Source organism: Podarcis raffonei, chromosome 1, assembly GCF_027172205.1.
Source record: "Podarcis raffonei isolate rPodRaf1 chromosome 1, rPodRaf1.pri, whole genome shotgun sequence".
Classification (NCBI taxonomy): Eukaryota; Metazoa; Chordata; class Lepidosauria; order Squamata; family Lacertidae; genus Podarcis; species Podarcis raffonei.
The window spans coordinates 71,132,155-71,157,146 of NC_070602.1; the positions used below are offsets into that span (position 1 = coordinate 71,132,155).

At 40.3% G+C, this 24,992-nt stretch overlaps 1 protein-coding gene across 17 annotated transcripts in view; it reads right to left on the reverse strand.

The window, feature by feature from the left end:
- The window catches only part of SOX6 (SRY-box transcription factor 6), a 448,703-nt gene that overhangs the window by 230,560 nt on the left and 193,151 nt on the right, over nt 1–24,992 (reverse strand). For 16 of the 17 annotated variants that reach the window (XM_053392405.1, XM_053392369.1, XM_053392397.1 and 13 more), the window contains one exon: nt 19,358–19,568. In XM_053392405.1, coding sequence (XP_053248380.1) covers nt 19,358–19,568 — 211 coding nt within the window. The remainder of the gene's footprint in view (nt 1–19,357; nt 19,569–24,992) is intronic. The other variant, XM_053392340.1, reaches the window with a different exon arrangement.

Genomic DNA, 24,992 nt, shown 5'->3' on the forward strand with positions numbered 1-24,992 from the left:
TCATTAAGAACCACACACTGTAATAAATTATAATAATTTCAAACAAGAATTAAATTACTAGGTAGCTACAGAAAGAGCCATTTTTCCTTAGGTAACCTGTAATCTAACTGTCAAATTTAAAATCTTTTCCCAATCAACTCTTCACAACATTCACATTTATTCATCTATGTTAAATTAATAAAAGGTGTGAATAATACTGACAAAATTGATCATTATTGTTCATGCAGATTAAGGAAAATTATAAGGTAATCTAAGATGTAAAAAGAATAGAGGAAATCTATTAACGATCTTATAAATAAATTATTTCTGTTTCTTTTTTTAAAAAAACTAAAGAAAAACTTCAACAAGACTTATTTAAATTGGCCATGGAAGCTATTTCACAAGTTGTACATTTTAAACCATTAAACACTTCATTGGCCTTTTCTTTACAAAGGATGTAAAATAGAATGGTACGGTAATGGGTGATTTTTTTAAGGACGATATAACAATAATGGAGTTTTGACGAGCTGTAAAGATATCATGCTGAAATAATGCTAAAGATTGGCAAGCATGATACTCTGTTCGAACTCCCATAGGTCTTATACACTGGGATGTTACTGAGTATCTCTTGGAGAAAACTCTTCTTCTCTCATACATCTTCTTAGGAATACAGCTCTATTATCAATATATTTTAGTAAAAAAAAAATTGAGACGATTCCCCGTCTTCTCATATGGGGCCCTTGTGGTGTCTTTCCAATATATATTTATCAAGTAAACTGACAAGTCTTTCCAATAAAAAGCTGCCAATTGTATTCCAGCCCCTCTTTTTATAATTATATGCAAAAGTCAGTGCACTTCTTGGAGCAAGCTATCTTGTTCTCTGCCTTATTTGCTATTATCTAACCTTGATGCCCTTCCTCCCCCTTTCAGCTGAGATCCCTGTAGATAAAAGTAAAGCATGTCAACATCTGTTTTCATTCACACCAATTTTAATTTACAAAAGAGAGAGATTTGCTATTTTCAGAATACACTCCAAAGCACAGATTTAAGGACATTAATGCGACTGCAATTCCAGTGCATCAGATTTTCATGCATACTACGGATACATTCTGGAGGGGGTTGCATGAGGTGCTGTGGAATTGCATATACTTTAAATATCACCAAGTTATTTAAAGTTATTTTTGCCTCACCACAGTCCTATTCTGTGATAATGTGAAAAACTTTTAAGTCGTTTAATAAGTTACAGAAGATGTTAGTAGTCTAACAGTTCTGATCCTCAGATAAATTGACATTTATATTTCAACAGCACAGAGAAGGCACAATTCTAGCAATCCCCTGCTACTATACAACAGCACTTCTCCTTCCCCTTAGAGTTCAATTCAAATGCTCCAGAGTGCAGAAGGACTTGTGTTTTAGTCCAAAGGCATTTCAAACAGACCTCTAAAATAAAAATCGTAAAACAGCCCTATAATATGGCCCATTAAGAACATGCAAACCACTGGGGTGGCCCACAATACAACCAAATTTTTTTTAAAAAAACACAAAACACTGTATTACTTCCAATATATAATGTGTAATGCAGAAACACACAGAATATTGAAGGGTAAAATACTTTAAAGTGCTCACCTTGAACCTAACAATACTTTCTTTGAAGCCACTGGTAAAATCCTCCTGACTGCCACGGAAGCCAAGTTTGGTCACCACTGATTGCCTTTCTCAATTTCCTCCATCTTTTCCCCCCAGTTAATATGCTGGTAGTTATACTAATGATTGCCATTGCCCTGCAAACATCTGAGTAACCTCCACATATTTACAGGCCATATTCATTGTGGATATCAAACAGCTTTCTTCTCTTGCCACAAAGTTGTAGAAGCAGAAGCCGGCGGGGGGGAATCTTGCTCCAATGTTTACATCTCTATTTGGAAAGCATCACAACAGTCTAGTCCCCTAACTGAAAATAAAACTTCTCGGTCTCCTTGGAGCTCTTTAAGACATATAGCCTGAAGAGAAACTTGGAGGGGGGGGGAACAATACATAAGTTGTGTTGTAATCACATCGAGCAGCTGAGCCCAAGGAAGGCAGGCAATGGAATGCCATACAGTAATCAGCACTGTTGACTAATCAGAATTTGAGACACTAGAAGGTAATAAGGGTATTATAAAGAATGGCTTATTGAGGGAGCAGCTGTTTACGGTTAGTTCACTGTTTAAATGAGTTTGTCTAGATTGCTGTGGCACGTTTTTGGTGTGCGCACACACACACACAAAACTTTGCTCCTTTATAAATGATCATTAGACCAGGAAAAATCACAGAGTTATTGGCAAGAATTCAGATCGAGATAGTCCCTTAGAAGTAATTACTTGGGTTTAGGAGATTTCTAAAGATTGACAAACTCAGTGCCTTTGGCAGCTTCTATTAAAAAAAAAAAATCTCCACTGATTTTGTTGCCATGGGCACAAGAGCTGAGGTAGCAAAGAAGGGTAGCAGTAGCAGGCAAGGAGTGGGGGGGGGGGGATGGGGAGGGAGGAAAGTATTCCATAAAAGCTACCAGTATTTACAAAAAGATATGTAGTGTGGACCACTCGTCCAATCAGCATAATAAATGAAATTATAAAACATGTACCCTTTTAATATCCCTGAATGCAAACATACTTAAAAAAAACACAAAAAAACACTGCTGCAAACTCAGCAAGGAAAATTAGTAAATGTATGTTAAAACAGAAAATATGAAAGCTTTTTTTTTAGAAGAAGAAGAAGAAGAAGCACACACATTGAAAAGAGACAACTCACCATAACTCAGACAAAAACCATCTTGTTCAAATCTATTTGTCATACAGTTGTTCAACTGTTTGGGGTTTTTTGGGGATTTTTTTTTTTTTAATTCTCCTTCAGGAAACCAAATTCTGGTTTGGCATCCAAAAACATCTACGAAGTCCTCAAAGCATGAAGAAAGCCGAATAATACTAATGGAAATTTATCATAATGCATTATTTAAACATATTCTACTTTGGGCAACAGCCGGCTTGGTAATGTTTAAAAGCAGTCAGCAAGCAGTGGAAACTCTGATACCTTTTGTAACAGTTCACATGTCAAACTGGCAAAGTGCCCACAGCGTACAGCAAGGAAAAAAAAATCTATTTAATGTCTGCCCCACAAGGCGACATGAGGTTTGATTGGCAGAAAGCAGAGAGTGGCTTTTGATCATGTGTCCTAACAAGCAGTTCCAACTCCTGTCTCTTCGGCTGAACAGCTCTACATTGCCTATTCAAACAGAAGTGACAGGCCACTGCACTACTCCTTGGCTCTACTCTTGCACAGTGGGAACTATGCTGGAGACAGAGCCACTGATTAAATAGAGCACTTTTTTCCCAAGACAAGCAGGTTGTCTGAATCAAAGTTGGGCAGAATCAATTCAACATTATTAAAAGAGGATATAAAACTGTAGCTGAGTGATGTTAGGCCAGTTTGTACAACCTCAGGGATTCACAGAATGATGAGCAGGATAAGGAATGGTAAGACCTACAAAGCTAGGTTAAGAATTAGCTGCTACACCTTGGCCATTTTCCCATTGCTTCAGGTCCCCCTTTTTTCAGTCATTTCTTCATAGGTTTCTTTTAAAAATAGACATACATATATGCATATACATACCATGACAGAATTTGCAGTCTTAGTAGAATTCAGACATCTCTTTTTAGCATAACTGTACTGTTGTGGGCCCTTGTTATTTCCTTTCCCTTTCCAGTTCTGTCCCTTTCTAGTTAAATACAGCAACTAGAATTTTTGAAAAAAAATGTTCCAGCATGCCTATTTCAGTTTTTTTTTTAAAAAAGGGCATGCCCACCAAATAATGAAATGCTTAAGCATAGAATCATATAATTGCACAGTTGGAAGGGACCCTAGGGGTCATCTAGTCCAACCCCTTGCAATGCAAGAATCTCAACTAAAGTAGCCATGACAGATGGTCATCCAACCTCTGCTTAAAAACCTCCAACGAAGGCGAGTCCACACATTTTGTAGGAGTCAAGAAGCTCTTAGGGTCAGAAAATTCTTTTGATATTTAGTTGGAATCTCCTTTCTTGTCACCTGAAGCCATTCATTTGGGTCCTAGCCTCCGGAACAGGAGAAAACAAGCTTGCTCCATCCTCCATGTTACAGCCCTTTAGATATTTGAAAATGGCAGCATATTTCCTCTCAGTCTCCTCTTCAGCAGGTTAAACATACTCAATTCCCTCAACCGTTCCTCATAAGACTTTGTTTCCAGACGCCTGATCAACATAGTTGCCCTCCTCTGCACACGTTCCAGCTTGTCAATATCCTCCTTAAACGGGGGTTACCAGATGTCCCCGTTTCCGGGGGACAGTCCCCAGATTTACAAATCAGTCCCCTGACAAAATCCATCTATTTAGTAGGAAGTTGAAAAGTGTCCCCGGATTCATTGAAAAAAATCTGGTAACCTTACCTTAAACTATGGTGCTCAGAACTGGACACAGTACTCCAGGTGTAGTCTGACTAGAGCAGTACAGATTGGGACTACTATTTCCCTTGATCAGGACACTATACTTCTTTGATGCAGCCTACAAAAGGATTAGGGTTGTTTGTTTGTTTTTTTGCTGCTACATCACACTGTAGATTCATGTTAAGCTTAAGGTCTACTAAGACACCTGGACCATTTTCACATGTACTACTGGCAATTCAGTGTCCCCCATCTGTGCAGCTGGCTCTTCCTGCCTACGTTCAGAACCTTCATTTGTCCCTATTGAAATTCATTTTGTTAGTTTTGGCCCAGTTCTCTAATCTGTTCAGGTATATCTTGAATCCCAGTTCTGCTTCCTGCAGCATTGGCTACCCTTCCCAATTTGGTGTAATCTCCAGATTTGATTAGCATCCCCTCCTGGCATTGATATCAAGTTCATTGGTCGGTAGTTACTGGGGTCTTCTTTTTTCCTCCTTCTGAAGTTGGGGACAACATTTGCGCGCCTCCAGTATGCAAGGACCTCACTGTTCTCCTGGAATTGTCAAAGATTATAGACAGAGGCACTGAGATTACATAATGCCTTTGGGTGCAGCTCCTCAGGCCCTAGTGAGAGCCAGTGTGGTGTAGTGGTTAAGAGCGGTAGTCATGTAATCTGGGGAACCGGGTTCGCGTCTCCGCTCTTCCACATGCAGCTGCTGGGTGACCTTGGGCCAGTCACACTTCTCTGAAGTCTCTCAGCCCCACTCATCTCACAGAGTGTTTGTTGTGGGGGAGGAAGGGAAAGGAGATTGTTAGCCGCTTTGAGACTCCTGAAGGGGAGTGAAAGGCGGGATATCAGATCCAAACTCTTCTTCTTAGTAACTGCTTTATTATGAAGCATTTATGTTGTTCTCATTTGATAGTGGCCATTAACTAATTTACCGTTTTTCAACAGCATGCCAATAGTAATCTGTGGTTTGCTGGAATGCTAAGGCGATGCATCAAATAAAACCATCCATTGGATATCCACCAGTTTTGGTGTTATGAGAGTAGGGAGAAAAAACTTTCCTCTATCCACTTTCTTCATGCCATGTATAATTTTGTAAACTTCTATCATGTCGCATCTAACTCAGCCTTTCTCTAAACTGAAAAGTCCCAAATGCTGCAACTTTTCCTCACAGGGAATTGCTCCATCCCCTTGATCATTTTGGCTGCCCTTTTCTGGACCTTTTCCAAACTCTACAAGGACTTTTTTGAGGTGAGGCAACCAGAACTACAGACAGTATTCCAATTATGATTGCACTGTAACTTTGCATGACAACATTATGATATTGACACTTTTATTTTCAATTCCTTTCCTACTGATTCATAGCATAGGATTTGCCTTTCTCAAAGATGCTACACAATGGGTCGACGCCTTCATTGAGCACTACAATCCCAAGCTCTCATCAGATATGGGGGCAAGAGATCAATGTCTGTATAGATGTGTTGCGTTAATACTATAGAATACTACAGAATAAAATACCTTTTATCATATTGCTTCATTAAATGTTTAAAACTTTCAGATTAAGGCATCACTAAAGAGATAGATAGATTCAATTACGACTTGTCATGTATCTCCAAGCTGATGGCAAACAGGGCTGATCCACTCAAAAGGCAGGCTGTGGCAGCTGTCTCGAGTCGTGGAAGACCATGAGGTGGTGCCGGTTTCTGGCAAGATCTCGCGAGATCACACCAAAATTTTGTGAGATGTCATGCACTACAAGAGATCTCACAAAATCTTGCCCAAACCCACTGTTGTTGCTTCGCCGGTACCACCACACAACACAGGTAAGGGAGGCTTTGGCATGGTGGCAAAGCAGTAAAATGAGATGTGCCATTCCTAGTGGCTAATATTGTTGACCCTTCATGATCTGCTTTAGAACTCAGATTCTTACCCAGGATCCATTGCTATAGCTTCAATGCAGTCTCCCATCCAGGTACTTGCTAGACCTTCTATGCCTAGCAAGCACCAAGATTAGCAACCAGTTTAATGAAAAATGCAGCTATTAAGCAACCAGCTAACACACTAAAATGTCACCTATCCCAAGTCTCAAAAATCCAGAGTGAGCAAAGTAGTAAATTGCTGGATATGATGAAAAGCCCTAGTCTGCAGCTTGTAAGAGTCTTAAAATGGAATGGAGGAGGTGTTATGCAGTCTTAATTAAATTAGATTATGCCTAGTGCAAAAAGATCTCAGGTTGCAGCATGGTATGCTGAGGCAAAGAAGCAATGGCTACTTAAAAGGGACCAATGTGCTGCAATTAACACTAGAGGCAAATCCAAGTAACAGCTAGCATTTGTAGTTTCAAAGGAGGAAATTAGCTATTGCTCCTCAACCCCAGCATGCCACACTGTAACCAGAGATCATTGTTGCATATTCTAATAAGTATATGCTACTGTTGCTATTTGGATTTTATTTTATCATTCATGTCTGACTGCAAATTTGTCAGTGTATAAGCAGAAAGAAGGAGCGTGCTTCCAGTTTTCAGAGTGCACACATAGGTGCTTATGGGATACTGAGTAAGAGTTCTGACCATGGCACAAGGACACAGCTGGTGCCCTTTCACTGGACCTTATCTCCAAAGAAGTAGCAGCTGCAGCATTTGTCTCCTGTTACACAAGGGCAGATCTCTAATCCTAACTACAACAGGATTCAAGGGCAACATATTCCAGAACTCCTCAGAAGACAAGATCCAGCATCCAACCTTGTACTCCAAGGTCAGTGATTTTTGAGACTGCAGGCAGGAAGTACCAACAATCCAAGAACCCCCATTGCCTGCAATGGAAGACAACACACTTGGGTTTGGAACTTGTAAGTGTATCCATTTAACAACTGATATCAGAGATAGAGTGGATATTAGTATCTTGGGTTACAGACACTTCAGGTTACAGACTCCACTAACACAGAGTTCTTAACATTGGGTTAAGAACTTTGCTTCAGGATGAGAACAGAAATCGCACGGTGGCAGCACAGCAGCAGCGGGTGGCCACATTAGCTAAAGTGGTACCTCAGGTTAAGAACAGTTTCAGGTTAAGAACGGACCTCCAGAACGAATTAAGTTCTTAACCCGAGGTACCACTGTACCAAGGACTCAGCTGGAAGCTAGACTTTCCTGGAGTAAAGGCTGCCCCAGCTAATAGTCAAGGCTAGTCTCTTTGGTTATTTTTTAGCAGTTAACATGACTGCCTTCCACACATTCCATCAGATTCTCAGTGTACCTACATTCCTAGTACCATAGTATGCTTTTAAGCACTGCCTACTTTCTATTCTGGGACGCGGGTGGCGCTGTGGGTTAAACCACAGAGCCTAGGACTTGCCGATCAGAAGGTCGGCGGTTCAAATCCCCGCGATGGGGTGAGCTCCCGTTGCTCGGTCCCTGCTCCTGCCCACCAAGCAGTTTGAAAGCACGTCAAAGTTCAAGTAGATAAATAGGTACCACTCCGGCGGAAAGTTAAACGGCGTTTCCGTGCGCTGCTCTGGTTCGCCAGAAGTGGCTTAGTCATGCTGGCCACATGACCTGGAAGCTGTACGCCGGCTCCCTCGGCCAATAAAGCGAGATGAGTGCCACAACCACAGAGTTGGCCACGACTGGACCTGATGGTCAGGGGTCCCTTTACCCTTTTACTTTCCTTTCTGCATCTTAAATAATTTGCAACCTATAGCCTCCAAGCCCTTGTGTGCACATCTCCACAGGTATCTGGAACTCAAATAAACCTCCTCCACATCTCATGCAAGATACATGTGTAGTTTTGCCACTCCCCACTACTGCTTCTCCATTCAGCCGTGCACTTGCACCAAAACAATCCCCTCTTGGGTTTTAGGGCAATATTGTGTTTTTGTGGCTCATAGGCGAAATGGTACATATTAAGCATGGAGGTGGAAAGACAAAAGACACCACTAATTATGAAAAAAGCAAACCAGCAATATAATTTACCACAGTTATAACCATGGATCCAACTAGGAAAAGGCACTCTGTAAATCTTATTAAAATGAGATGCATATTTATTTATATACTACTTTTCACTGAATTTGAATCCAGGAAAGTTTACACAATTAAAACAAGCTATATACTGAAAACAACCAGCAGATAAAAATAGAGCAGTTCAGCAGATTTTGAAATCTTGAGAAGGGACGTTTTCACTGCAAAAGAAGAGGATTAAAACAAAAAGCAAAAATACACAAAAAACAGCAGGCTAAAAGCTAAATGAACAGCAAGACGTTGCTCCAGACCTGATTCTGATTGAGATTTCCGGCATAGTTCATCCTTGCTACCTCCTCCCTGGGCCAAGCAGCACTGGGTTAACTGGCTGGCATTCAGGATTTCTTAAAGCATCATAGACCAAGGAGCCAAGCACACAAAGTCTTGCTGCTCTGAAGCTCCCACCTTGTGTCAGGCACAAAAGGAATGGCCCTAAGGATGATAACACCTCAAACACATATACGCTCCTCATTCTTAGAAAAACAAAACAAGGAAGTAAATATTTGTGCATACAATTACCACCATGAATTGGGATTCTCTGGCTCTGAACAGACAAATCATGCTTGATCTAACTGTGAACAACGGAGGTGCTTCACAGACCCACGTATTTCTCTTCCTCTATCCTTCACTAGTACACAGCAGTCAAACTGACCTCCCTTTCCGTTTTGAAGTTTACTATGGTTAATGTTACATTTGCACTGGTAGCTTCATCAACCATAGTCATTACTAAGCCACATTTAACAACCTTGGCTAGAAACAAGTTTGCAACCTGCCATCTGGGTAAATTATGACAATGTCACTGCAGATAAAAGCCCTGCTGAATAAGGCCAAAGGCCCATCTAGTTCAGCATCTTGTTCTCACAGTGGCCAACCATATGCCTATCAGAAGGTCACAAGCAGACCATGAACGTAACAGCACACTTCCCACTTGTGCTTCTCCAGTAACAGGTTTTCAGGGGCATACTGTCTCTAATACTGGACGTGGTACACAGCCATCAGATCCAATAGTCATTGATAACTTTATTATCCATGAATCAGTCTAAGCTCCTTTTAAAGCCCCCCAGTTGGTCCCATTTCTACACTTTATGGCAGTGGATATAATAAGTCTATTGAGTTTTGTATGGCTTTTATTGTAATGCAGTTTCCTAGTTCTTCCCTGCTTATCAATGTTAGTTCTAAAACTAAATAGCAGTAAGGATTTCCATATTAGGGAGAGGAAAGGTAAAAAGCCCACAGACTACTCCAGATCTCTAAAACCATTGTTAGGAGGTTAAGCAGAGAATCTAGAATCTGGGGGTGTCTTTGTAAACAAATATTAACTTTCATTTTATTTATTTATTGATATTAGTGCAGGGATAAAATATGAGATTTAATTAGGAGATGTGGAAGTCTTGTGGCTGCATTGAGCTCCCACGCCCAACATAGAAATCTACTATTAATAGATTAAAAACATTTGTAAGAAGGCACAGCACAATGTTATTATTCAACTTGACAGTTTATACTATACTACAGTATATAGTATGGTAAATATGAGACACAGTCAAGTTCAAGACTGGTTTGTCTAGCAATGTTTAGACAATTCCTGCATTCATTATTATACCGACATCACCAGTAGTGCATAGTCAGAATCACACTGCAGACATGGAAATCCTGAGATACTTAACTCCGTTCCTTTATGCAGATATCTGACATGTCCCTATCCACTTACTTCGCTACTTTGCTGTCACTGCATACACCTGTAAACTTAGCTTAATGCAGTGTAGCATGAATGATGTTGAAATAATGTAGAACTCAACAGAGGTTGTGCTAGCAAACTACACACAAACACCTTGGTGCTGCTAATGCAGCAAAAGTAATACGGGAGGCAGCAGTTAAAAGTTGCCATCTCTGCAACCACAGCAGGCACTGTGATTCTCCAAGTTTGATTTCACCCTACTCCATTGTCTCTCGAGACAAAAGGATGCCAAAAACAAAATATAGATACAGTGGTACCTCAGGTTACATACGCTTCAGGTTACATACGCTTCAGGTTACAGACTCTGCTAACCCAGAAATAGTACCCCGGGTTAAGAACTTTGCTTCAAGATAAGAACAGAAATTGTGCTCTGGCGGCGCGGCGGCAGCAGGAGGCCCCATTAGCTAAAGTGGTGCTTCAGGTTAAGAATAGTGTCAGGTTAAGTACGGACTTCTGGAACGAATTAAGTACTTAACCTGAGGTACCACTGTATATGGGGACACACACACACACGTATACACACACATACATACTTACAGATTGAATCAACGCTGTACATATCTAGTTACCTAGGGAAAACAACAACTGCTTCAAGGAGAACTGCTTGACAGCCTGACAATCAAGTTGTACTGCGCCACATGGGCAGGTGAGGATGGGTGTGCTTGTAACATTTTGTGGGCTGGTTCTAATCTACAAGTCCAGTGTTTTGTTTTTACAGTTTCAAATGTAATTCTGTGATTTGTTCTGATGGTTTTTCCTAGGTCTGGAATTTGAACAAAAGGAGATAAGATCTTGTTCTCATCAATCAGGTCCTTTGTGTACTCAGTTTAGCTCAGAAACTGCCATCAGATGTCCAAGCACATATCTCTAGTATCCTGTAGGCTGGATTTCCCAGATCTGGTACCAGGGTTTGATTTGAAATGCTGGAGAAGACAATGGGTGGAATTCAACCAACTTTTACTCGGAGTAGACCCACTGAAATTAATGGACCCAACTTGGTCATGTTCATTAAACAGGTATACTCTGAGGAAACCTTAGCTGAATATCTATTATTTAGCATTTATAATGTGGCATTCACTGTACTGCTTCATTATTTGATATACTTGAAACAGCCACTTTCTGAATATTGAAAACATGAGTAATATGTACAAATGATCTCATCAATTTTATACATATATAGCATTAAAATAAGTCAATGGAACATTGGAGTAGAGTTTCTTCCTTTCATTCATTTTGCTGAAGTTAATCTCAAAATAATGCTTAATCTAAATGGCTTCATACTCTTGACAGTAGGGAGGAAGATACTTCTCTGTGTTTCCTGCTCTGCCTGCCAGCATTGCTTTCAGAATTGTCATCTGGCAGCTTCAGCCTAAAACAGAGCAAAGTAGCAGCTATTTTATTTACACACTTTCTGTCCATCCTTCCATGCTTTCTTACCAACTGAGCAGGTCAGATCTTACATGCAGTCACACAGAGAGTGAATGTATCTCTATTTCATCTGACAGAAAAATAAAGGTGTCAAAATTATTATTTTGTAAGTAATGAGAAAGGTATCAAAAGCCACATAGCCTACTGAAAACAAGAACTATATTAGCATTTAAAATATGTAGCAACGCTGACCATTTTTACAGTCATTTCCTTAAAAAAAAGCTGATCTAATTAGCTATATTTCCAAAGTGCATACATAGCATTTTTAGTATTATCATAACATTTTGCTTAGAGTTGACATTTTTATTCTGACAAGCACTGTCTGGAGAGCTCTCAATAAATAATACATTTACAATTTTCCGTAAATAAGCAGTGGACACAAATCGTTATCCTTACTTACAGCTGCCCCTCTCTAATAGTGCTTTTACAAGTAAGGTGACTATTCAGTCTAATGCAATCCTCCCAGTGCTCAAAAGACATTTTCATTCATTACCACGGTCACAAGCACTTAAAGCACTTTTAGGCGCTGTTGCAAAACAGCAGGAATGGCAGAGCAAATAAGACTAACTAAAACCAAAGTTCATCACCAAAGAAACCAGAGGTTATTCACCTAAACAAATTGAAGATTGACTTACGTAAGGTCAACATATATACAGCTAATCCACACACAGACAAGTTTCTTAAAACATTTTCTTTTTATTAAAAGCTAAAAGTCATAGGTGGGAGTACAAGATTAATTTGTAGATTCTAGACCCAACCACAGCATATATTTTAATATTCACTGGTAATGGATTGTCTCATCAAAATATTGTTTCCTATTCTGTCAAAACTGATTGCAATGAGGTGTTCATTTTCTCTTTTGCCATCCCTATAAAATTGAAATAGTCTTCTATATTTTATTAACTCAGTATGGAACATAAATTTCTTTCATTGCAAACTCACCTCATGTAATATGTTGCACTAATGATCAGAAAGTGGCACTTATGCAACAGATCCCTTGAAGAGAGATGCAAAGCTAGGGCAGGAAATTGTTTTAGGTCTATCTATGACAATATAAGTCCTCACACTATGAGAGTTGTGGATCGGTTCTCCATGTGGTCCCTTCTATTAAAGCTTAGAATTCATTTTCAAAGCAGAAGTAAGAATAGCAGCAGAAAACAATATCAATCCCAGACCCAAATAAATGTGGGCTGGCATCACTTGCAATTGCTGTATAGCTTGAAAAATGCTTTGCAACGATTAAAGCTTATCTTAGCAATCTAGACAATAATGGATACCGAAAGGGAAATCACTGAGATATGAATACTAACCTCTCTTAAGACAGAGGAATGGTGCTTTCGTTAATGGAAACTATGTGGGTGGGGATGTGGAGGAGATGGACAGGATGTAACTGTACAACTGGAATTAAACCTAGATGCTTCTCTTCAGAAAAGTTCAAGGGCATTTTTAGTGCTTGTCAGTGCTAGCCGGCTTTGTCTCATCCAAAAGATAAAATCTCCTGCAACAGACTTGCACTCTGTATAAAGCTCTGCAGTGCTTCCAAGTTCCTTGAGCAGTGTGTGTCATGTTAACAGTCCACCAGCAGCAAAAATGAGTAAATGTGATGGCTAAGCACAGGAATTTAAAAACTTCCAAGCACTTTTTTCCACCTAAGCAACACTGAGTAAAATGTTACAACATTATAAAGACTAAACCAAACAGAAATATTCTAAAATAAATAACGTTATGGAAATCTCTGCCAGCCTTCTTTGAAGTTCAGCCTGATATTAGAAAGGGCTAAAATGACAAAGAATGTCTGTAACCAATATCATACGGCAAACCTTCATTTGACCACACCAGCAGAATTACCACAATAGAAGAAATATCCCTACAGATGTATTTATATACTTAAACTAGTTTATCCTTTCAACTATGTGTATGCTATAGAAAAGATTTGCTGTTATATGTTTATTGTGTTATACTGAATGATGGCCTTCAACATGGAAACTGGAGTGAGAACCTGTTTATAAAAAACTTTGTTGAAATATGGTATTGTACTCTTAATGCAGAATCAAGGCAGAAAGTGAATTATGAATGTGGGCCCTGAGTAATTGGGTTTTGGGATTTAGCATAAATGTGGAGTTGAGTTTCCAGTGTACCAAATGACTAACCAGCCTACCGTTCCACATTGCAAGCATTATACTGAGACTTGGAAAAGAAATCTACCCTTCTGGCTACAGACAAGTCAGTTGCTAGCTATTACTTGTAAGGATTTGGAATGAATGATAAAATAATTAGTATGAACCTATGCCTTAATTTTAAGGGACGCGGGTGGCGCTGTGGGTAAAAGCCTCAGCGCCTAGGGCTTGCCGATTGAAAGGTCGGCGGTTCGAATCCCCGCGGCGGGGTGCGCTCCCGTTGCTCGGTCCCAGCGCCTGCCAACCTAGCAGTTCGAAGGCACCCCCGGGTGCAAGTAGATAAATAGGGAACGCTTACTGGCGGGAAGGTAAACGGCGCTTCCGTGTGCTGCGCTGGCTCGCCAGATGCAGCTTTGTCACGCTGGCCACGTGACCCAGAAGTGTCTGCGGGCAGCGCTGGCCCCCGGCCTCTTAAGTGAGATGGGCGCACAACCCTAGAGTCTGTCAAGACTGGCCCGTACGGGCAGGGGTACCTTTACCTTTACCTTATACCTTAATTTACAAAGCAAATAAGGCTTTTTCTTTTTTTAAAAAAAGTGAAAACAGCATCAGAAAGCATGCATAAAATATTATTTTTAGGTCAATGGTTCCCAAACTTATTTTCCATGGAACACTTGAAAATTGCTGATGGCCTTGGACCAATTAATGGTTTTTCTTCCTGTTTTAAGCAATTGTAATACACTGTGCTAAATGCTGCATGATTTTTAATAGTATTTTTATTGCTTTTATTTCTTATATTTCAACTTGCATTTCATAGAATACAAAAAATACATTATAAGAAATAAAAGAAACAACAAAAATGCAATTAAAATTCAAAATTACCGTATTTTTTGCACCATAACACTCACTTTTTTCCTCCTAAAAAGTAAGGGGAAATGTCTGTGCGTGTTATGGAGGGAATGCCTACGGGTGGCATGCCTACGGATTTTCTTCCTCTAAAAACTACGTGCGTGTTATGGTCGGGTGCGTGTTATAGAGTGAAAAATACGGTAATATTTAATGTTCCTTTAAAAGGTGAAGTTATCTTATATGGGATTTTGAGGAGCCTGGTCCCATTGTTGCAGAAACTACATGACTGAGGGGTATTAAGGCATGGAGAAACTACCTGTCTCTGCAACAGTGGAGGTTGTATAATCTTTTGTCTCTTAAGCCGTATGGAGGCTTCTGTCCAATTCTGAAGCAGTGCCAGAGGTTCCTATGGGGCAAGTAATGAAGTTACCATCAGCAACTTAATACAGAGTCATGTTACAAAGGGGTAATTTAGAAAGCTTGCTCTCCATGAATTAATCACCAGAATGGGTTAACTGCCTTTTGCATGGCAATCTCAGTACAGAAAAATCTACCTGCCAGTAAGCAACTCCAGTGAACAGTCCTTTCTATGGGTCAACTGTTATCAGAGCAGCAAATTATTCCTGGCCCAGTTGTAACAAGGCAACTTTTTCTGAGTACCTCAGTGCAGGGCCACAAATTTGTTGAGTTTGCAGACCTCACTGGTCTTTCAAAAGCAAAACCCCCAGGAAGACAAACAAGTAGTTCCTTCTGCTAAATATATGAACTATACCTTGATCAGCATATAAAGACCCTTAAAAGAATATTTTCCCATTGCTTTTGGCAAGTGGGAAGGTCAAGCAAGGGGGCTTGAAAGGAATAAAGGAAAGGGAAAAAGACACAGATGAAACCAATATGCAACACTGGCTATCAGAGTTTACTACCAACATGTGGGTGGTAGTGCATCCCAAACCCAGATCAGATCTGGCACCTTATCAAGTATTTTGATAGAGTCTAGAATGCCTGTAGTTTGGCCACAATACCCATGCTGCTGAAGGAAAACCAGTTTAGGCTTCAGGCAGCCAATAATTTCCATCAAATGACTTGGGTGGAAAGGAATGGGGAGCTATGCTCCAACAACTGGAGGCAATGTACAGCTTCCTATATATTATTCTAATGGTTTCCACTGGTTTGGTGACAGAGTTGGGCATGATACCGGCTGAAGTGCTATTATTAAGGACAGATTAAAACAGCTGTACATTATGCTGAAGTACTCAATGTTCCTTTTACAGACAGACGGTCCTGGATTACAAGCAGCACTTGACCATTTAAATCACTACAACAACCAGATTTAACCAGCTGGGCCATATTCTCTTAGGCAGGGCCTGTTGACCTCCTCAGTGACAGCTGCTCAAGTGAAATTTTGATTAGACAACTTATTTCCAGAAGCCAAAGGACTCTGATTAAATAGATTTACTTAGACATGTTAAAGTATTTAAATGTGCATTCATTGGTTCAGAACTGCCAGTTGTAGTAAGCAAGGCACCAGACCCTAAATACAGTAGGAATGATATAGAATAGCTAATGATGTAAAGATACATCTGTGTGAAGCACGTTGCTACGCATAGAAGTTTTTCCACAGGATGACAGCCGATATATTTATTAAAGGTAAATGATGATCGGAAGGCTGTATTGATCTAGGGGTGGACAACTAGCTCACCAGTGAAAGCCACTTCAGAAATGTAAGACAGAAGGTCACAGCTAATTTGCATATGCTAGTTGCAATAATTGGCCGCATTTGCATACCGTTTTAGGAATCTAGAAGATGGCAAGCTACAGCTTAAATTTCCAGCACTTATTCCACAATGTGCTACTCTGAAATTTATATCCCAAAATGTGGGGGAAATACGTCAGTTTAATTTTATTTGCAGAAACCCACCAGCAAACCAACTTAAGAATGTGTGTTTGCCACTCCTGTTCCACAGATTCAAATATGTAGGGATCAAAGAAATTCATTTCCAAAAGATGTGACCCATTCACTTCATCTAGACATTTTCTCTGATATGACTGGCAACTATCACAGCCAAGAATAAATTATTTATTTGTAATAAAGTATATAGTATTGCAAGACCTGAATTCATGCAAAACATTATTTGCAACAACAACAAAAGTTTTAAGAACTTAGTTATTTTAGTTCTTGAAGGAAACACAATACATTACTGAAACTAATGGCTTAAACTATTTTAATGGCACCAAAGGCATGTGACCTCACACAAGCACAACATGCAACGGGCGACCTCAATCTTTGGCGCAACTTGGCACCTCTGGTCCTATTACAGCCCATAAATGCCTCCTGACACTAATCAAGCACCTACACCGCTTCACCTGACTTAGATGACAAGAAACAGGGGGGCTATCATCTGTATACTGGTGGCACCTCACCTCAAATTGCCTGATGACAACTCCGATCATCCCTGACCACTAGTCCTGTTACCTAGGGATGATGGGAATTGTAGTCCCAAACATCTGGAGGGCCGGAGTTTGCCTATGCCTGTCCAAGAGGCTTCATATACTTGTTGAACAGTAACCAAATGAGCAACCAAAACATGAGCAACCGAAACATGTCTTAATGACTTAATATTCAGTGTCTGAAATTCTGTAGTATTATACCATAGGGCTGACACTATCTGTTGTAAATTAATTTTTCATTGTACATTCTCAGTGCTTATTTCTAGCAACAGGCACTTAAGTTCCCTCATTTGCAAAAGCCAGCCAAGAATGTAAAATAACTCAACATAAATACAATGGTTTGAATCCAAACTTGCCCTTCCATGAATGGAAAGAGTCCTTCTGTCTGCAGAATGGGCTAAGATCCAGCAGAGACTCACTGCTAGAAAGAGGGAAGAGACAATTTCCACTGATTCACCAATCACACACCAGGGGCGGGCGGAGATGGTGCCACCTCCCATGCCATCGTAGAGGGTTTACCAACCCTCCACAGTAGCTTTTCAAGAGGTAGAGGGGTCTGCAAGAGGAAGGAGCAAAAAAACACATTCCCTTTCCTCCAGCAGGAGCATCCTATGAATGTAGTTCTGCTCTTTTTTTTTTTAATGGGTGGGGGAGGGAATGAAATAAAGCTTACCCCTGAAACACAGGTCTTGCGGATCTTTGCATGCACACTGCTATACAACAGAGCATCCAAAACACTCTTGAAACAAGTATTAGCTACCTTGCAATGTGATCAACAACATTAAAAAAAAAACTTCTGTGAAAAGTGAGCCAGAACAAAATTAAAATTAAAATAGATTCCATCCAACTAGTCTAGTCATCCAACTGAAGCCAACAATTTATTTTGAGGTGGGGGGGGGAGAGAACTTCAAACCTCTAAGTCTGAAGACAGATGGCTGTGAAAAATCTGGGACATTGTATCACTGTAGTGATGCTTAAGACACCTATACAGAACATATTTAACTTTGCATTTGTCATATAGAAACCAAGCCAAGAAATGGATGTAGAATCTGTCATGGAGCTACTTCTACATATAGTTTTTTCTCCATTTATAAATGCAGTGTTAGAGCTTAACCCTGACGTTTTGGATTTCTCCCATTTTCCTTTCCCTGCCATGAAAATGCATGGGCCCGAGCCTACTATCTGAATTTTGAACCTCCCTTAATCTGGTGCCCTTCAGGAGCTTTGGACAACAATTGACATCAGCCCTACCCTGCATGGCTCTGCTGGCTGGGGCTGGTTGGAATTGTTGCTCAAAACATTTGGAGGGCACCTGATTGAAGAAGTCTGCACTAACATCTGGCAAGGCTGGCATATCTCAAACTCTGTCACGCTAAACTAATCCTGAGGAAAATTCTAACAAATATATTTATATCTGAAATAGATTGCATGCAATAATTTCCAATTTAGCACAAATTTTTTTTGCTCCAGTGTAATATGTAAGCAGATGTAGTGGAGACCCAGATATTTGTTTACGCTTAAGTAGGGTACTGTTTCTTCTTCTTTCAAGGCCCCACAGTTGAACTACAAATTGTCCTTTGAAACATAGGGAAGTTTTCATGAAGGGCAGAAGCCGCAGAATTAATTTCATCAAATAATTGCATATGCTTAAATCTTACTTGAACCAACGAGGCAAAAGCATATAAAACACTGCACTGGGATTGTGGCTCTGTTGGAAGCTATCTACCTAGCTACCAAACATTTCAAAAGTTCAGCCTCATTCAAGAGCATTTTGAATTTATGGAAGCATAATTTAAGAGGCTCTTGGTGCCATTTTAAAAGCAGATCTCATATACCAAAGAAACACATATCCCCAAATGGAAGATGGGGAATTGTCAGAAGCAATATCTTTCCATCACTTGCATTTTTCCAAACCCTGTCAACTTTGGCCATGCATCAGAATTTCCTGAAAGTGCTAAACACAGAATGGCAAATAAATTGAGATCCACTTACTTACTAGATGAAACCTGGTATCATAAAAAGAAGGTACTGTACAAGTACCACCATACCATTTATACCATTTTACAGAATTCTCAAACAAAACCTAGTCTAATTAATTACATTGCACAAAACAAATTTATAAATAATTTCATGTATTATTTCACACTATGAGTGGTGTGCGTGTTGACTATGGGTGAATACAAACATTCCATATGAAATTTAGCAGTAGACCTTTAAACATGGGTGAACTAAAGTCTTAGGTGTAAATCCACCTTACCAGTTATAGCCTTAAGGGCTGAAATCAACTAAAGAGAAGGAAATCAAAATATGCTATGTCTGTACATACCCTCCTGTTCAGTTCTGGTCATTTCCTCGAGTTTCTTCTGCTTCAGTGTGTCCACCACATCGGCAAGGCTTCCTTTGCGGCGTTCTGGAGTTCCGAAATTAACACTGGTCATTAGCTCGCTGCGGTCACGACCTCCTTCTTCGGGCTTATGTGGTGAGGTAGAAGTATTTCGGAAGGAATATAAGGAACATAACTTATTACTTTCTGACTCCTGTAAAGAAACAAGACAATAATGCAAGAATAAATGAAGCCCCACGATCTCCGAAATATCTGTTATTACATAACAGCAACTGAACATTAAAAAACCCCTGAGCTAAGCCAAAACAGTCTTTAGTTTTATTTTTGCTTTTGCTATTGACAAATAAAAACCCAGACACCTCAATTTTTCAGTAAGGGGTTGTTGTTTTTTGTGCCTCCTCAAGATTTCTTACATACCTACTTATAAATCTAGGCTACTAGAAGAAAGTGTGCAATGACTCCAAAATCTATACGCGAAGACTCTGGGAAACGAGGGAACCCACACAAAACAGTTCAGGAAAGTTATTTATTTATTTTATTGAATTTGTATACCAACCTTCATCTGAATATCATAGGTCAACATAAAAATACAAAATGAGAACCCAAAATACATAATAAAAACAAACCAATAACAAACCAATAACCCCCCCCCATTAACATTTAAAGGACATAGGATGTTAATCAGCCAAAGGCCTGGTTATTGAGAAACATTTTTGCTTGGCACCTAAAGATATACAATGAAGGTGCCAGGTGAGCCTGCCAACAAAGATGTGATGTAACCTGACTGACCAACAAGAGGAAGCTCTCTGACTAACTGACAGGGACAGGCAGGACTCTGACGAGTGTGTGGCAGAGGAAAATAGGCCAGAGAGGGGGTCAGTAATTTATGGGGTTTGGTAACCTACAAGGCAAAAGCCAGGAGGCTGAGGGAGATAACAGGTTGGGGCAGTCAGAGACAGAGGTAGGAGCACAGGATGGTTCAGAAGCACAGAAAAAGGCTGTCCAGGTGAGGGGCAAGGCAGGCGAATCCCCACCACCCCCTGCCCTGCAGGGGGTTCCTTCCTAGAACCAGGAAGGAGAAAGAAGAAGGAAGAGCAGCTATGACTTCTGTACAGAAGATGTCTCAGGTTGTGTGCGCACACTCCATCAGATGAGTGGAATACTTAAGGCCAGCTGCGGGCAAGAGCAGCATGTGTGTGTGAGTATCAACTGCACCTTAAAAGTTGCTGTAAGTGCATGTGTTTGTCAATAAAGAATTAACCATCCGTCGGTTGCCTTCCTCGGCTTGGTGGGCTCAGGAAACTAACTGAGCTATGGCTTAGGCAGAAACCCTTTAAATATTGTAAACCCCTGCCCCCCCCCCGGCAGGCTGACTAGTGACAACCCCCAAGTACTCTTTGTGGCCACACAGGCTGGGAAAAGGGCATAAGGAACGTGTGCACAGCAATTTAAGTATCATTTAGCTCAGTCAGGTCAGCAGTCTCAGAAACTGCACAGCTCCCTTGCTCAGGACTTTCCCTGAGCTTTGCCCTGTGAGCTACTTCAGTGACCATCTAGTTCCCCCCAGAACTTTAAAAATCAGTGTTTGGGAGCTTTTACATGGCACCTACTAAGCTGTGATTTATGCTCATGACTCAAAGGACAGAAAAAAATTATGCAATTTCCTTAGTTGCTCCACGAAAAGCAAGTCTGAAAACAGATACTCAAGAAAATTTGGTTACCTCTATGAAATACCCATTGAGGTTACCCCAGTAGAATGCTAGGCATCTTTGTCTCTCATTTCCATGTAAAATGGTAGGTTCTTAAAAATCATGTTCTGCAAGAATTTCCCCAGCAGCAAAGAATTAAGGGGCTTCTAGTTAATACTAGTTAATGGTGTTGAAGAATTTCAATCTTTGTTTTGATATTTGCTCATAGCCAAACTATACAGCCTTAATCACTGTTCACATTTTTCAATTACTTCTTGTTCACGGCTGGGGGAGGGGAGAAATCCTTCCTTTCTATTAAATCTTCAGTGTTTTTTTGCAATTTAATAGTAACAAAAAGTAACAATTTAATAGTAACAAAAAGGCCATTCCAGAATCTGAAAGCTTGATAGAAATAAATATTATCAAATTAAAACCTAATCAGGTATAGCTTTTCTTTCTTTTATTGAGGTGATTTCTAAAAATCAATTAATTCCACAATATGCTACCTTCCTGAATTTCCTCCCAAAGTGCATTTGCAATAATAAACTTTTCCAGTAGTAAGACAGCCATTTGTGTTATCTGTGCATGAAACATCTTTGTTGTGAACACTGTTGACCAATTAACATACATAGTGGAACTGTGAGGACTAGGCAACCTAATAAAAATAAGTTTTTTGGGCTTGTATATGTACCTCATGGGACGTCAGCTGCAACGCTGCCAGAGGCATACCTAAGCTCCCTTATGCCCTTGGCAAGAAGCTGTATCAGCACACACACATATGGTTCCATGCACCCTTGGCAAGGAGATGTTGGCAATGAAATACAGCCTAGGTGTGCATGGGCAGCCAGGCTCTGAGCTACTCTGAGCCAGATGGAGAGGCGCAAATTTTTGAACACCCCTGGGCATGTGCCCCTGGTGGGGGGGGGGCAACCTAATCAACCCCTAGGTTCACCCCTGAATGCTGCACACAGCCTCTCCTATATTAAGGCCCAGGCAAACACAGCTTCTTGACTGTTGGGCAGACATTACCTGAATATAAAGTTTTGTGGACCAACTGCAAGACTTTCAATCTTTCTTCTGTTGATGGAGTCACTGAGAACACTTGAGATTGTAAATGCAAAATGTAAAAGTTGTGATACAACTTTTGATGGGATGTGGATTTTGGGTACACTTCTGTGACACCAATATTGTGTGAGCATTTTAATAGTTGATCATGCTTGACAAGCATGCCTTCAAGACCTGGCATTCATCAATGAACAAAGCTTTTTCATCCTTATGAATTCAAACAATGCCATCTACACATTTGGATGCTAAATATGTTAAAAACCCAATAAACCCACAGCAAAGTGTGAGTGGGCAAGGGTTGGTTGAAAATACCATTCACAATGACACTGTATTGGTATTGTGTGTTGTAGACAACACTTAGGAACAGATTATGACCAGGATTTTCCTTGTGTTTGTTCGCATACAAATGGGGGAGTCCTTGTTTTGAAAAGACCTTTGTTGTATGTTCCAAGAGCATGTGTTGTTACAAGAAAATGATTGTTGCTGTGACTGCCTCTAAGATTAGAAACAAATGTGTCCAGTTGATAGCAGTTTCCGGTCTTGCCGACCATCTGATATAATACAGTATTGTTAAAATAACTTCAAACTGTATATCCTGTGCTGTGTTAAATGTCCTAAGAGTTGCCACTATCTCAGCAGCCCTTCACATTTTGTGAGTATTAAGTTTCTTATGTTGTTTGACTGTTATATTGTTTCTTTGGGTTATCTCTTTGTGACAACCTTTCATTATAAGCAAATAAAATGAACTGAATATTCCAACATGCTAATTCAGAACTGGCCATCATTTGTTTTGGAAAAGGCCTTTTAGTGCCTTGAAACGGATAGAGATAGGAAACATAGAAAGCTGTCGTGTACCAAATCGGAACATTGATCCATCTTGTTCCGTACTGCCACTCTACAGCGTGGGGAAGGGGGCTCAGGCCCAGGGGCCAATTTTAGCCTTTCAAGCCTCTGTGTCAGGCCACACTCCCTATCCTCAGGCTACACCCCTCACTGGCCTTGTTTCAGACTCTCCCTGAGTACTTCTCCCTGGCCAAAATGTGCCATTCAACTCAGATAATGACTCCTGCTTGCCTGGACAGATGATAAAAAGGGGTGTATGAGTGTGCAAAAAGTAGCCTATTACACAAAGGTAAGTTTTTAATTCACTGCTTCACCCACTTACGTCACACATCCCAGAAATGTGCCCCCCAAAGGTTCCCAGAGGGGAATGCAGCCCTTGGGTTGCAAAAGGTTCCCCAGCCCTGACTTGCAGCAGCTTTCCAGGGTTTCAGGAAACCCTGGAGCTTTTGGCATGCAATGTACGTGCTGTGCCATTGAGCTGCAGCCATTCCCTATCAGGTCACATGATCCTGCTGCAGGTTTAGCATTCAACAACAGTGATGTCTTAACCTTATAGAATAAATAGCTCCACAATTCATTTTCACTCCTTTTCCCACCGAAAACGAAAAGCTCATTTGCAAATGTACATTACAGAAAGCTAGTCAAGTTATAATGGCATCCTTTCAAAATGAGAATACAATCATTTCCATTTTTGGATGAGAATATCATCAAGTGAATATCCCATGGACATAAGCCATAGGTCAAATTAAAAGTCTCTAAGTTAAGTGTGCTGGGCAAAGGTTAGCTGCTGGCAACATTGTGAGGCATGCATTCTTACTGTAAAGACGTAGAGATTAAGGAGTGGCTGTGTCAAATAGCAGAACAAACAACAAACAATGGGCAACTGTGGTTACTAAGGGCCACTGACCTCGGAGATGATGTTGATGAGAAACCATCATTCATTGGTGCATTATATGCATGGCATGGCTTTGTTGCCATCACCTACAAAGGAGGCAGCACTTGTAAAACTGCTGGAAATGCATTCTATTTACCAATATAGTCATTTAAAATTCATCTTTGCATCAGTAAGAATACACTAACCCAGTCAACCATACAACATGGTTCAACACAGTCATGCAAAATCTCCACAACTATCTCTCTGCTTTTAATAATCTTGTTTTTAGAAACTCCTACCTTTATAGGGAAAGACACTCACTGAAGTGAATGGGGCAGAAGCAATTGGCTGTATTTTATTTCAATGGAACTGAAGAGTGCTTCAGTTCATCTAGATAAGCAAAGCACAATGTATGCTAATGCTTTGGTGCAGTGCTAGAAGAAACAAAAAGTAAGGCTTGGCTGAAGAAGACATGTGCCCATTTACAGTATTAGCAAAAGAACCATACTTTAACATGTAACACTTAGTTTTTCCCATAGCCAAACCAACCACAAATTTGTGAACACCCTCCTTCCACACTCCAATTCACCTTTTCTAGTTTATGCAAACAATAGTTTTCTAATACATTTGCACCAGCAAACTGGTTTGCAAGCATTGCCCTCAAAAACCAGGATTTAAAGCAGTGGTTCTCAAAGGGTGTAGTACACCACACTGTTGTGGCAGGTGAGGGTGGCAAGTGCGGTGAGAAGATTCAAGGACAATCAAAGAAATCTTTAAACATTTGTGTAGAATAATAGTTGTTTCTTTTTGTTTCCAAAGTATTTTTTATCAATAAAAAAGTTGGTGTGGCATGCATGAGCATAGCCGAGGGGGCAGAGGGGCAGATATCCCCCTAAGTCAATACAAATCAATACAACCTGAGGTTATGCCCCCCCCAACATAAGCCTGCCCACCTCTTACAAAAATCCTGGCTACACCCATGTTAGCGTGAGCAAACTTTATTCTGAGTGGCCCAGAGAAAAGGTTTGAGAACCTTTTCTCAGTGTGTATCTGAAGAAGTGTGCATGCCAAGAACTAACTTAGTTGGTCTTTAAGGTGCTACTGGAAGGAAAAAAAATTTTTCTTTTGACAAATCACACTGAAATTA